Genomic DNA, 14,942 nt, shown 5'->3' on the forward strand with positions numbered 1-14,942 from the left:
TGATTTTCTTTCCACTTTGTATTATTTAGAAACTTTTAAATAATTTAATAATTGCACTTTCCCTATGCATTCCCCGCCTAAAATATCTAATTTTTATGTTTCATTTTACACAATATGTGTATAGCTTTTGTATATATGTCTGTAATAAGAATTCACCTAACTTTCTCCAGTTGAATCAACTTAAAATTGTTCTAAAACATCAATTAATTTACTTGCAATAATTATGAAGAGGAGGACTATCTTCTCCTTTTTCTGGGTTTTGATACAGATCAGAAAATCTGAGTCTTTTATATGTTCTTTCAGCTCTCTTAGGGTGGGGCATAAAGCTGTTCTATCTTCAGTCAAAATAGCTTTTTAATTCATGCTATTATAAATAATTGGAAAAAAAAATAATAAGCAATAGAACAAAGTGTTCTTCAGATACCCATTTCAGGTTCCTCCTGTAATCTAGTCCATCAGTGTGCATATGCACTACATATCAAGAGAACTGGACTAGGTGAGCAAAAAAATATTATAGTCATTGTCATGACTACATATTTAATTTTTCTCATATAGCAAGATGGGCTGACCTAGGAACTAGGGGGAATAAACACTTCTGATTATTTTTTTTACTGAAGTAAACAATGGGAAAAACATCAGTTTAACTGTTGTGATAACTGCATTCACTCAGGTATGTTTGCTATTCTTTAGTCAACTTCCTAATTAAACACATCAACTTAACAAACACAAAAACAAACTAAACAAAAAAACCCTGCACATTTAGTTTCACACACACACACAAAACTATGCAATCAGAATTTTGGACAGAATTGAGTAGCGGTATATTTTATGTTTTCCCTTTAAATCTGAAGAGCATTTTTAAATCATCTTTTCCTATTTAGGGACATACTTTCTCATCATTCCTTGACTTTCAAGTCAAACACAACATTCAGGTTTCTTGGACACTGCTTCAATGGCTTGTCAATTTACAAACACCATCAAAATCTGCATTTCCCATCCTGCCCACAGGATATGAGCCGATGTGGGATTTAAAATTGGATTAAATTTTATGAATAATGAGCATATTAATAATTGCATTGCATAACAAAAACATTTCTAAAATTACATTAAGTTCAAAGTGTTTCAGTTTTCTGGTGAATCATGAGTTAGAAGAATGCCTGGTTTCAGCTGGGATGGAGTTAATTTTCACCTTGCCCTTCTCCAAGATAGTTACAATAGCCCTTAAGAATTCTGAATATCCTTGGGATGTTCAAACCAGTATATTCCTATTGCTATGTTTCCTGAACATGTTTCTGGTTTTGTTTAAGGTTAAACAACTGTTTAAGAATACCACCCAGAGATCTGCCCTGAGGCAGGTTGGTTATAGGTGGCAAGCAGCGTGGGAGGATGTGTGCAGGTATCTATCACAGCTGTCACCTCCAATGGTTTGGGAATTCATCCCAGAACAAGTGTGGAGCTCTAAAGAACTGACAGAATGTTTGGAAGAAGTATGCCTTGACCCTGGCACGCTTCCACAGAGCTACAGCATGCTGCGCTTTGCTGGGGCCTGGCCTGTGCCTATCGAGTAATAACGAACACTATTCAGCACCCTCAAGGGGAAGGGCAAGGAGGCTGTTGTTAATCCATAGCAACATTTAAAATAATTACTGTTTAAAAACAGTGAGTGAGAATGCACGTTCATTTATATATGCACACTGGTGCGAATGTACATACTGGTAATCACTTAATAAAGAGGGTGCCATCTACTGGTGTTCAGTGGTGTAATTCTCCTTATGTTTTGGGAGAGGCTGGAGTAATGCACTGCAAAAGGCTTACTCTTAACAAGGTATCAGAAAAAAAAGAATGGATGCTTTGTTGTATCCAATATTGTGGGGACAGTCTGATGCCGACAACAAATAAACCTTTGAAAACGACTCCAGTAGAACAGGGAGCTGAATAAATTAAACCATGGGAGCAGCAAAACGAGTAACATGATGACATACAAACAAACAAACAAAATTCTGATATGTATAGAGGCTTTGTCCTTAAAAGTACAGTGCATGGCCATACAAAAATGGGCCACTGTCATAAAACTGGAAATGGTAAGGTTTGAGCAGGGAAAACAGAGAATGGGAGCTACAAAAAACCTGCACTATTCAGTATATTACCTGTAACTTTATAACAGTGATGGATGGAGGAGGCTGGAGGAAAGAAATCGTTGTTTATTTTGATTCTTTCTTTTAAACTTATTTGCATGATAGGTTCATTGTAACCACTTCAGAACCAAAAACGTATTCTAAACTGTTTGTTTACAGTGTTTAACAAAACAGTTTCTCAAAGTCCCAGATTCATAAATAAATAATTAAATTAAATAAAAGAAATTAGCCACAATCATCATAACAAGTAAAAACATGGGTAGAACTGTTCCTCATTCCTGGAACAATTATGGGCAAGAAAAGCAAAAAACAGTTCACTGCATGCATTACATATACAGGAAATTAGGAAGAGCATTAAAATAATTTTCCTATTAGTGAGTATCCTGAATTTGTTGTTGCTAACAATTTCAAGAAATCTTTAAACAGAGTTCTCACTCGTGCAGGTATCAGACAGCTAAGACACACAAACTGGACAACAGTGAAGTTGTATTCTAATCTAGAGAAACGCTATAAAAAGAAAATGTAGATGTTCTCTTTGAAGAATACGTACCAGAAGGCCGTGAAATGGAAAACTGTGTACTTATTAATATAAACATATGCATACCTGTATATAATATGAAGAATGCCATCTGCTGGTATGTAAGAATATACACTACTGGTTGTAAGGTAGAAGCTATCAAAATAAGCAAGAAAGTTGTCATTATTATTTACTGTGAACAATTGTGTGCTGTTCTAAACAATCTCTTTCTACATATGCTGCATACTGCATTTTAACAAATACATATGAGGTATATATCCCTCAAATTAAACTTTGTTCCACAAAGCAGACACATGAAGAAGATACAATGAGAAATACAGAGTCGATCCCCCTTTTTCTTCTTCCATTTCCCAAAACAGCTTTCAGATACGTTTATAAAAATATATTGAGAAACTCTGTATTTCTCATAGATAATCTAGTCTTTTTCAGTTCCTTCATGTTTTCATGTGATGCCTTTTTGTCCTCTTTATTCTGGAAACACAGAAAACACTAAATGAAATGATTTTTCAGAGGCAAATAATTTCAGATAAAAGCCAAAATACATGAAAGTACACATGCTTTCACAGTCTCCAACCTTTCCTTAATTTCCTTAATTTTCCTTTTTTTTTTTTTTTCATCTATTCTTTGTAACTTGCCGGTAACTCCATCCATATCTACTATCACTCTTTTTTCTTGTAGTACTTTCTATTTCAGTTTCTGAAGTAAGTAAATAATCTCACAGACTCACAATAAATCAAAGATGAGCAACTCTTCCCTAGCAGACAAAACGGGAAGTCTACTTGAATCCTAAAATTTTAAGAAGTTTCACTTTGCAGAACTCCTGATTTTTATTTTTTTTTTTATATAACAATTTTCTTTTTCTGCTATTTCTAAATATCCAAATGTATCATATTCAAAATATGTCACTAAATTAAACTATTAAGAATGACAAATCTGGTAGTACTTATTAGCTGCATGATGGAAAATACAAGTCAAGAAGCACTTCACAGCCAAGGAAGAAAGGGAAACCACACAGAAGTCCAAATTTATAGTGAGAGGTAACAACATATTTCAATGCAGGTGCAACTGCTCCAAGACGTAAATCACAGATGTTTCCATTTTCAGCCATCACTGAGAGACCATCCTTCCAATGATGGGTTAATTCATTTCGATATTACACATACATAGCAAGATTAGAATGACATTCATTAAGTGAATGCTCTTGTATAAAAACCAAATACTGCTGCACAGAAAGCAAAGACCTTAAAAGAACATTTTGCTGAAAATACTGGCACAGATTCAGAACTAGGGGTGAAAGGTCAGTGCTTCATTAACTGAACCAACTCAATTAAAATTGTAGCTTAATGAAAAAGTCAAGATGATCATAAAAAAAAAACAGGTCATCCGGAGAACATCACTAAAAATCTCAAACATCCTGTGCTTAATTGGCAGTAAATTTCTTGTTCTGGCTTATTTGAGGAGTGGCAACCCACTGAAAATCAATTCAATACAATTCAAAGATACAATAGACAGACCTCTATCAAATTTAGAATGAACAAATACAACGTTAGGGTACATAAATATTGGCATGTGAAAGACGAGGATATGCCCTTCCATTCTTCTGGAAAACAAGACTTCCACTCAAGATGCTTTAAAATGTCCTCCACAGGTGGCAAATGTATCAATGCTAAAGGAAAAGATACTAACCAGAAGGTTCTCCTTGGCATTATGTTTTCATATGAATGAAACAACAACAACAACCAAAAAAACACCACCACAAGAAAAAAAAAAAAAAAAAAAAAAGAAAAACACATACAAAAAGCCCTTTTTACCAGAAACATTTAAGCATTGCGTATAAGCAGTTCTGTCAAACACTTACTGTACTAATTGAATGGATTTCAAATTGTTTAAGTGTTTGCTATTCAAAAATAACTTAGGAAGATGATTTCGCTAAAACTCAGGGGAAAGTCCAGAAAGCAAATATTGCAGTTCTCCTGTAAATACTGCATTTGGCCAAAATGGAAATGCTGTATCTGAAAAGGCAACATTTGCATTCTCAAAGAGGTAATTGGGTGCTTATCATTGTTTACTGAGTGCTGACAGTGTTCAAAGGAAAGAATAATGTGGTTTCTGCTTACTGGTAGAATATATTTGGAAATATGTGGTTTGACACCTTTCCATCAACTCTGTTTAGATCAGCAGAATGCCATGAAGATAAACTCAATGACAATAGGGAGAGGCAAGGACTGCAGACCATAATTCAAAACTTTGATTTTACAGCAGAAATACCTCAGCAAGTTAATGAACGAATAATAGATAAGTCTGAGATTAAGAGTTTTGTTTTTGTTGTTGTTATTTTAAAATCAGTTTTAGTATTTTAATAGAAACATTTCTTTTACACAATTCTGCTGAGGAACTTTTGTTGCTCACTGATGCAACAAAAGTAAAGGTTTCTGAAGGAAATTTTTATATTAATTTTGCATCATACCATCCACTATTTAAAAAATAACCAATAAAAAACAGTGGTAAAAGATAAATATGTAAGAAATCTTATGAAGATAAACCACAGAAGTTTAAATATGTATTTTTACAAAAAAAATAACTGGAACTTTATATTTACAGTGCCATTAAAAATTATTCTTATAAAGGACATCTAATACTTTTGTGGCTATTAATAAAGTGTGGCCTTGCTCAGCATATAGGTAACCAAAAGAACCACACAAAATCTGGCCAGGCCCCAAAACTATGGTCAAAAATACATGCAGAGGCTTATAGGCCTCCACCCCTATGTTTAAGGTATTACACATACAGTACCTTATTTCTTTGCTCTCCTTTGAGGGAAAGTAAACTATGAAAAAAAAACTTTAAAAACAAACAAACAAACAAACAAACAAACACAAATGATCAACAAAGATATATTAACAGTTCCTGTTTTTACCAAACCCTAAAGGAAAGAGGCTACAGCACTCTCACAAATACGTATGGCCTTCCAAAACAATACATCAAAAGCAGTGATAGTGTAATAAAGTAACAAATTTCAAAGCAGTAAACAATCCATAAACACAGTTTATAAATTTAAAGGAGAGGAGGAGATGTGATCAAGTTAATAGAATGTAAAACTACTTCAGAAAAGTAGTTTTGAATCTCTGGTTGATGCAATGCCACTGTAAGAGCAACCCGCACTGCAAATGAAACAAAGCATTCTAGCCCCACCAGACAGAAGCCTGTATTAGAACACCACACATACAGCTCCAAAAGCCTCTGCTCAGAGAAGGCCAGATGGAGAAACTAAATCATTTTCTGATAAACTGGTTTTACCAGGTCACAACTGATTCATTCAGTGACAAATCTGTGGCAGGGTGTATCTTGGCTTTCTGCACTGCGCCAGGCTGGTACATCAACAAGAAATCTAGCTTTCAACATTCTAATTCAGAATGTAAAAACAAAAAGAAAAGCTTCTCATTCGTTTAAATAGCATATCATTTTAAGAACACTGCAGTTTACGCTGCATGTGTTAATTAAATATCTGGTCTTTTCTCTGCACGTTTGACTCTTTCAAAGGACTTACAGGCATGCATCATCTTGATTTCTGAAGTTGATTAATAATATGGATCAAGTGCAACTACCTTGCTTTCCATATTTAACTTCCTCCTTCCCAAACAACTCAGCTTTACTATTACAATGGCAAGAAATTTAAAGAGTAAGCAAGCAGCAAATACATTTTTTGCTACTTGATTGAAAATCTAATTTAGTAGCTGAAAGGACTTCAGATCAGCTTTCCCATCAATGACCTTCATCAAAGAACCACTGACAGTCCACAAACTGTAGTTTTGGGAACTTGTACTTGCCATGACAAAAAACAAAGGTCCAATTTAATAGTCAATGGACATTTATGTGGAAACAAAGGAAAGAAGAATATTCACCACTATGCTGGCTGAATAGCATCATTTTGCAGTCACGTATAACCTTGCATTTTGGGAGAAGAATTTTAATCTAATACAAATTTAAAAACCCATAAAACTGGGAAGCAATCTTCAAAGGTCAATCTTCAATATTTTTCCTTGTTAAAATGTACCTGTTAGTAGTGAAGAGGTAAAGTTGCCTGTTCAACCACTAACCGTTAACCACTCCTTGCTTTTTGTTTGGATGTATTTGTTTGTTTGTTTTATGGTTTGGTTTTGCTTTTTGGTTTTGTTACACTAGCATTGACTAAAGGTGCACCTAGAGGTCTTCATTTTTCTGATGCATGCTGGCTGACATAGTGAACTACTTCACCTCTTTAAAATATAAGTATTCCTCTTCACTGCGTGCTGAGGCATGAAGCTGGGGAGATAATATCAACTCTGAGCTGCAGGGCAAAAAGGACAAGGCTGCTGTTAAGGTCAGTTATGCAGAAGCTGAAAAGCAGTTCCTATATGTAAACCAGTATCTCTTCCATAACTCCTGTATCAGTGTATACAGAACTAACACAGAAGTCCGTTCAGTGCACTCTCATGGAAGCTTACCATGCATACCTCCTAGACTGACCTTAACTAGTTTAGAGGATCATTATTTCAGTCCAAGAATAGGCAAATTTTCCATAATACTAAAAATATTTTAAGTAAAATCAGAGGTTTATTTAGAAGTAATTTCTGGATTTAAATTTCCTTACATCACATTGTTACAAAATTATCTTCCTCTCCATCCCCAAGAATTAGTTTCAGCTATGTATTTTAACCTTTGGGTCATTTTTTCCATAGTGAACAACTGTATTTGGCATCTTCTTCACAAGACAGTCAATATCCCCACTATAAAGACCTCCCACCGTACAATGAACAAGGCTGAGGTCAGACCAAGGCACTGCACAGGTTGGTCATCAAGCCACTAGGAAAACAGCCAACACAAACTTCAAAATTATAGTTTTTATAGCAAAAGTATCTTGATCCCCCATTGTGACAATATTTTGTGACGAATAATGTGGAAAATAAAACAGATCAGGAGGAAATAACTGTCAGTATACATTAGATGGGTCAGCAGACTTACTGTATGTTTCTTTTGCAATCTCATATTGATTTCTGTTTTCATAAAAAAGAAACTATTCAAGAGTAACAAAATACTTCACTTACATTCTTCTGTACAAACAAGCACAATAGTCCTTATCATATCACATTTGCTGGTAAATAGAACTACAACACTGATTTGAAAAAGGAGATAAAACCACTTTCTCTAATAAGTGGTTGCACTATGATGCACTCCAGACTGTGACGAAGTGAGAAGAAATTCTAACTCCTGTAGAAAGTAATAATATCCTTTCTTTTAATCTCAATTTGTGTATCCTTATACTGTGCATTTTACTATCTCCATTATTTAACCTATTTTTTAAATTAAAATTTTCTAACAGTTATTTCTTTCTCTCAAATCAAAATATGAGCTTGTTGCATTTCAGTCCATATTATGCTATGCACACTTTAATCAACTAGGGAAGTGCCGAATGACAGAAATAGATTGCTTTGAGTTCCTCCATGCTCTCTTCCTTGTCACTTTTACGTTAACTCTTGACCCATAGAGTCACAATTACTATTTAAGGTTGATTCAAACTCACAGACTGGGTAGAAAAATTCCTGCAGTGTGTCTTATATCAAATGCTTATGTGTCAGTCCCAACTTTGGACAGCTTAAACTGGCAGTGCTGCCAGGAGCAGCGATCCCTCCCCCATCCATCCCTAAATGTTTGTTCATGTTTACTTGATGCTTTTTCTCGTATCACCAAAGCCACCAGTCCAGTTACATCAAACATAGGTTAAAATGGCATGATCTAGGTTAAAATGGCATGTTTTCCCATCACCACAAATGTAAGCAATCAGTACATCACGATCATTGCCTGGGTTTAGCTCCTACTCACCATGGCAGATGTGTATGCTGCTGTTAAGAATGCATACTATGACAAATTATTCTCTGTGGAATACCTAAGTGGATCCTATTGTCAATCTCCTATGTCCATGTGAAGAATATGTCTAACCAGTAAGAATGCATAAGAGAAGACAGATTTGTTTTTGCATTGCTTTGCTTTGGTGTTCAAGCAGACTTAAAAAAAATCCTTTACTTTGCTTCACGGTCAATCGCAAGTATACTAACCTCCTGAAATGCTTCTTGAGAAACGTTCAAAACAGAAAGAAAATAAGAGTAATTTTAGTTATTATAAAATTAATGATAATTTCATGGTATAGTGTACAACCCACAAAATACACACGTATAAGAACCCAGGGGCACCAGAATGTGACAATGTACTGCTGGGAATTATTGCACCAATATCAAGACTACTACTTAGTTATGTACAGCTAGTTTCCAACATAAACATAGCAAAACCATTACCTATTTTATAGTAATCTGTATTACATTCATACCTAGATAAACTGAAATGCATAAAGTCAACTAGTAATTAAGAAATGAACTACTCAGAGATGAAAATTTCTGATAAGCTGATTTTTTTACATAAATGATAATGAGATTGGTGCTGCAGTCCCACTAGTTGTGAGGACGATAAGCTATAAAAAGTATATTGACAATTCAATTAATTTTTTAACCATATGATGATAAAAATCCACAGAGAATGCAAAGATGTAAAAACCAACAACACTGCACCCAAAAACTGCTATTCAGCAATGTATAGTATTACGCATCAATGTGCTGCAAATTATTTACATGCTTGTGTACTTTGCTGGTTCACTGTGGAAATATACAAAATATGAACAGATGTGCCTATGAAAACCCCCTAAATTTGGGATTAAAGTTAAGGATTCGTTACTCCTTAAATCGCTAAATATAAATCCACACACAAGCACTACCCCTCCCCTCTATGACTGCTTTGAAGAAAGTTTGGATACAATTAGCTTCTTCATAGGCAGGAGACTAAACAAAAGCAAAAAAGAATGAAACTATAGAGGAAATACAAGCTGTTTTCAAAACAAACTACAGTATTTCAGCAGATTATTTATTTTATCCTAATTGAAAGGTTCTTCTTCTTTCTTTTTTTTTTTTTTTTTTTGATAACACTTGCTTCCCTTCTGAGTTGTGGTCTTTGCTCACTATTCACAGTTACTAGATTTAGAGACTCCGTACTAGGCTATAAGCCATCAGAACTACCCACTTTAAAATGCCACATCTTTTTAATATTTGAAATGACAGGCTAGCACAGATTGTGTTATAATTAGAGCAGTACACACTTCAATGCAATATGTATGGAAGTTGTGTTTGAAACGGTTTCTTAAATGACAGTGTCTCTATGCTGTAGATGTAGCACCTTTAAATAATCAATTTAATTCAAAGCAGTCCTGGGAAGGATTCATTCACTTACCCGTATCCAGCTGTTGGCCTTCAATTCCACAGGGTTCTGTGGTTCACTGCTGTACAGACAACATAAGCACCACATCAGAGTCTTCTGGCTTTCATCTAGAGAAAAAAAGTAAATAAGGATACATTTGGGGGTGGGGGGGAAAGTAAAATCAAAACATAGACAGAATTACACACAACAATTCCTATCCATCCACAAAAATAAAGCCCCGAATATCAGTCTCAACTCATAATGCTTCAATCTACCAGATTTGCACAACACATTTAATACTATTCATATGTAGTAGTTCTTCTGTAGTCATTTCCTTAATAGCATTTTAAAAGGAGTCAGATTAAAATCTACAGAATATTTAGATGTTCTTAAGAAACATGTATGACTTAATGAATTGTTTACATAAAAAATACTTGAAGCCATCATCAAGAAACATTAATTTAAATATCTAATTAATATAATTAATAAACAATAATCAGCTGTAAAAAAATAGTTATTACATTGGTGTCCAAACTGCACAACTGAAAGTGCTCATTCTGAAAAATTTATGTTTGTCAAGTATGAAATCAATCAGAGGAAGAATGTAGAACATAGTTTTCTGCAAAAATATATTAGAATTCCCCGTGCTTCAGGAAAATGACAGTTCTGCAGACAGCACAGCACCTAAATGCTGATGGAAAAAATCCTATTTTCTCTTCAATGTGAGATCAGATTTTACTTAATCATAACGTACTGCTGGAAACAAGTTGCCTTCTCTGAAAACCTACTATACTCATCAATATTATCACCACTTAGATGCACAGGTATTATCATAGAAGAGCTGATTATTTGGAGTAAGCAGATAAAAAGCCACGTAACTCACCATTTTTCCACTACTTTCCTTTCAATAGGCTTTTTTTTTTTTAAATGTTCTTTAGCAGATACAAGGAGTCTCTAAGCTGAATTTTATCCCTGAATAAAACTGCATAATTGTAACCCAAACTATGAAAACTAGATGTATCATTGCAGCTTTGATATTGACTTAATAAGTGCTATTATTCTTAATATAAATGATAGAAACAGACAATGCCACATAACTTTCAGAAGTTACATTAGGAGGTAATTTAAATATTATCATGTTCAACAAATGACTTCTTCTGTTTTCTGTGTATTTGCTACCCAGGATGTAATAAAGAGTATTATTTAGAAGAGCTTTGTTGGCAAAGCCTGAAGAAAAAATAAAAGCTCCATTAAGCAATGCCTGTGTTTTCACCAGGTGATCAGAGATGTTAATTTTGATTTAAACCAGTATTCCTCAATAAATGTCCAACAAGCCTGTAGGCCATCACTGGCCTCCCACTGACTAGCATCTCTGCTCTGAAATGGCTTCTTATACACATTTAACTGACTACAGTTTAAGGTACTCTGACATTGTGTGATTGGAGATTTTTTTTTTAATATGGGTTTTTACAAGGCTAATGATTTCCTACATTGTTTAAGATCAGAGCAAGAGACAACCTGCATACTCGTCAGCAGAAATTTAAAGTATCCTTAGACTTTGATTGCAACTATATTGAACTGGCAGTCAGACATCAACACGAACAGGCAACTCTATCTTCTTCAAAAAAACATTTTACCCAATACAACTCTAATCTGCAAATTTTGGGAAGCAAAAAAAAATACATGTCTTACTCGTTTAAACAACTACATGATAACCTTTTGCTTCTTGGAAACACAGAAGTTTCCAACCGTTACAAATAGACATTATTTTAGTATGAGTAATTGGTAAAGTTCAGACTTTACTAACTGAAAAAGTAATAGAAAAATAAACTTACAAAGTCAAAACATACTGAAAAATAGACAGGGAAAAAAATTGAGTTCAAATCACCTATCCTGAACAATGTACATGTAGTTCAGGTGTCCCTTCTTCTGCCTCATCCTAGTTACACTGTAGATCTGTAGTATGTCATTGTATGTCATATAGTATGTCCTTTTATTTAAGTGACAGTCTCACAGGGCAGGGAAGGGCAGGGAAAAAACATAACTACTGAATTAGACTTCTGGTTGAGAAGAACTTTTGCTACATACAAAGACTCGCTGCATACTATAGCAGTGAATTATATATACTATTGCCTGTTAGAAATGCAAATCAGTATGACAAAAGCTAAAATGATAAAAGCAAAGTTTCAGTGAGCAAAGTACACTTTGTCAGGATAATGAGATTACATGGATATAGCTACCTTCAAACCTCAACCTGTGTTTGAAAGCAGGATATGTTTGTATCAAAGCCATGCCAACGGTTCCCCCCAGATAAGGGACTTTTACACATTCACAGTTTCCCCAGTCAAAACTACTTTTTGGCTACAAGTGAAGTAGCTTCCCACAGATCTGTGAAAATAAGGAAAAGGGGTCACTCTTGCTGAAGTATCAGTGATAATCTGAAGGCCACTCCCAGGTTCACTCTTTCCTTTTCACAACTGCTTTAGAATTGGGGAAGAAATATAGGATGCTTAAGAATAAGATGGGATAGACCTTTTTAATATAATTGTGGCAGCTGTGAAAGACAAATGCATCAAAAGACCAGAGAGAACCACAGAAAACTTTCTGCATTTTTTTCCTTCCATTTTGCTAGTAACTGTGATCACCATGAAAAATATACCATTGTTGCACGCACTGAAAACCATTTTCAGGATATGAACCAAGATATCTGATATTAGAATAGCACAAAAGAACGCTCACTACCCAAGTAAGCCATCCAAAGCAACAAAATTAGTTACTCCAAGGTGGAAATTATACGGAAAAAAAGAATGTTTCCAACTTTCTGCTGGACTCTTTAAACACATTAATGTTGAAACTGCAACTAAATGAATGACAATTTTAGGAGGAAATTTAAGACAGCTTGGACGCTGTGTTAAGAAAACAAAAAAGCTTTAGTATTAATCACATTTTACTCCTTCCCCATCACTCCCTCTCATGAAAAAAAAAAAAAAAGAAAGAAAGAAAGAAAGATAAAGAAGAAAAAAGGCAATGCGTTTTTTTCTCATAACTCAGTGTGGTCTCAGTCTTCCTAGGATGCAGTCCATTTATCAATAACCCATCATGAGCTGGGCCAGATGCATGGAACTAATGAGAAAACACTTATCTTAGAACCAGAAATATTCTTTTTAGATCCTGTTGTAAAATTTTGCTGAAAAATGCATAGAGATATTACGTATATACACATATATAACACGAAATGTAGATTAGCTAAAACTGAAGTTTCAGGGGAAATGAATACATACATAAGCATGCACGCTCACACACATATGTTGACATAGAGAGCCACCAAGAAATTCCCCAGCATTTATAGTATTAGTTTGGGATTCAAGACATTTGGGCTCAAAACTTAAACCAGGAGGGGCCTACTGAGAACATAATCCCCCAGCCCACAGAAAAAACACTGGAATTCCTTACCAAGATTGAATTCCTCATATGTCCCTCGTGGTTCAGGACCACAAGTAGAGCCATGAGATTTTCTTTGGTCGTGCTTCCCTCACATAAGCATTCTATATATGGCTAACTTGGCCCCCTCCTGCTCAAGAGTGTTTATGAGGAGGTTATTTTCCCTTGGAGACCATGCTTCCTGCACTGAGTGGTCAGCCATGTCAACATCCAGCACCAGCAGACATACATCTAAGGTGATAGGTATTGTGGTTTGGACAAGATGCAGATATATAATAATTATTTTTTTTTCTCTCTTCCATTTATTAGTATGAAAGACTGTTCTGAACAGAATCAGTTTCTTCTACTGCAAGGGTGGCCTGGTCTCAGACATGTCTGAAGGAGCTATTTATCCAAATGAGAAATTATATGAAACCCACTTGAGAGTCAGCATCTACCAGCACTATCTTAAAGAATATCTTCAAAACCAGTGCCAAACAAAATGAGAATTATCTGAATCTGAAGTGCCAGCAGCCCAAAGAGAGATCAGGTAGCTCTAAAAGGAGGAAGTGGTGGGAATGGATAAGCAGACATCTTCAGGTCTACCAGTGCTGGGAAATCTCCCATCTCCAAGCACTGAAGTGAAGAGAAGGATTCCATTTAAAGCAAGTGAAGTTCTCCGAATTGTATTGTTTGCAACCTTGAGACCAAAAGAAACAAATGAAAATGAAGTAAAACTCATTGTCTTGCAGTATTCAGAGGTAATGATCAACTTGAAGAAAAAGTGCTTTTCCTGCTTTAGAAAATACAGAGGGATAAAAAAGAAGGGAGAAGTAGAGGAAACTAAGAATGTATAGCTGGGGTTGTTGTGGAAATGATTCAAAAGGAAAAACAGATGAAAAAAATAGATGATACTCCATTCTCTAATATAATACATTTTTGGCTCAGAGACAGTGGTGGTCTAAAGACTGGTGGTCTGAAGATTTGTTATTCCAAACTAAAAAAGAGAAGAAAAGCACGTGTATATCTGTAAACATCAACAGTTACCAACATTCCCAGAAACTGAAACTATGATTAAAAATGGAACCTGTCAAAAATAAGTCCATGAAGTAGAAGACGTCTGTTCTCAAAAGATGTCACAAAAGCGCAGATTTGTTTCTCTGCCATACTGACCTATGTTTAAATGTACGGTTCCTTCCCAAGTCTTCCTTTTAGATGGGAAGTGCTGACATAAGGCACACCTACCATGTCTTTCGCAGACAAGTTCATTCTGCCTGTGCTTGGAGCTAACTGGAAGAAGACAAATCCAAGCCAGAAGACATACGATCACTCTAGCGCAGTGGTCTTCTTGACCTAATAAACTGCTCCAAGAGACCAAAAAAATTGCCCTCTCCTGTATGTCTCCAAAAGAAAGCATGAACCAGAAGAGACAAAATGCAACACTTTTTCTTTTTGGAGGGAGATGTTGCTGTAGCAAACTGACGTAGGACATCAGCAAAATACTGTTTCAGGGGCTGACAAAGAAAGTCAGAATCAGCTTTCTCTTTCAGAGTAGATGCTAAGCCATTTAT

The 14,942-nt window shown here is 35.2% G+C and overlaps 1 protein-coding gene across 4 annotated transcripts in view; it reads right to left on the reverse strand.

The window, feature by feature from the left end:
• FANCC (FA complementation group C) overlaps positions 1-14,942 on the reverse strand; it is an 81,898-nt gene that overhangs the window by 52,638 nt on the left and 14,318 nt on the right. For all 4 annotated transcript variants that reach the window (XM_068667230.1, XM_068667228.1, XM_068667229.1 and 1 more), the window contains one exon: positions 9,985-10,079. In XM_068667230.1, coding sequence (XP_068523331.1) covers positions 9,985-10,079 — 95 coding nt within the window. The remainder of the gene's footprint in view (positions 1-9,984; positions 10,080-14,942) is intronic.

This window comes from Anas acuta, chromosome Z (assembly GCF_963932015.1).
Source record: "Anas acuta chromosome Z, bAnaAcu1.1, whole genome shotgun sequence".
In the NCBI taxonomy this organism is placed as follows: domain Eukaryota; kingdom Metazoa; phylum Chordata; class Aves; order Anseriformes; family Anatidae; genus Anas; species Anas acuta.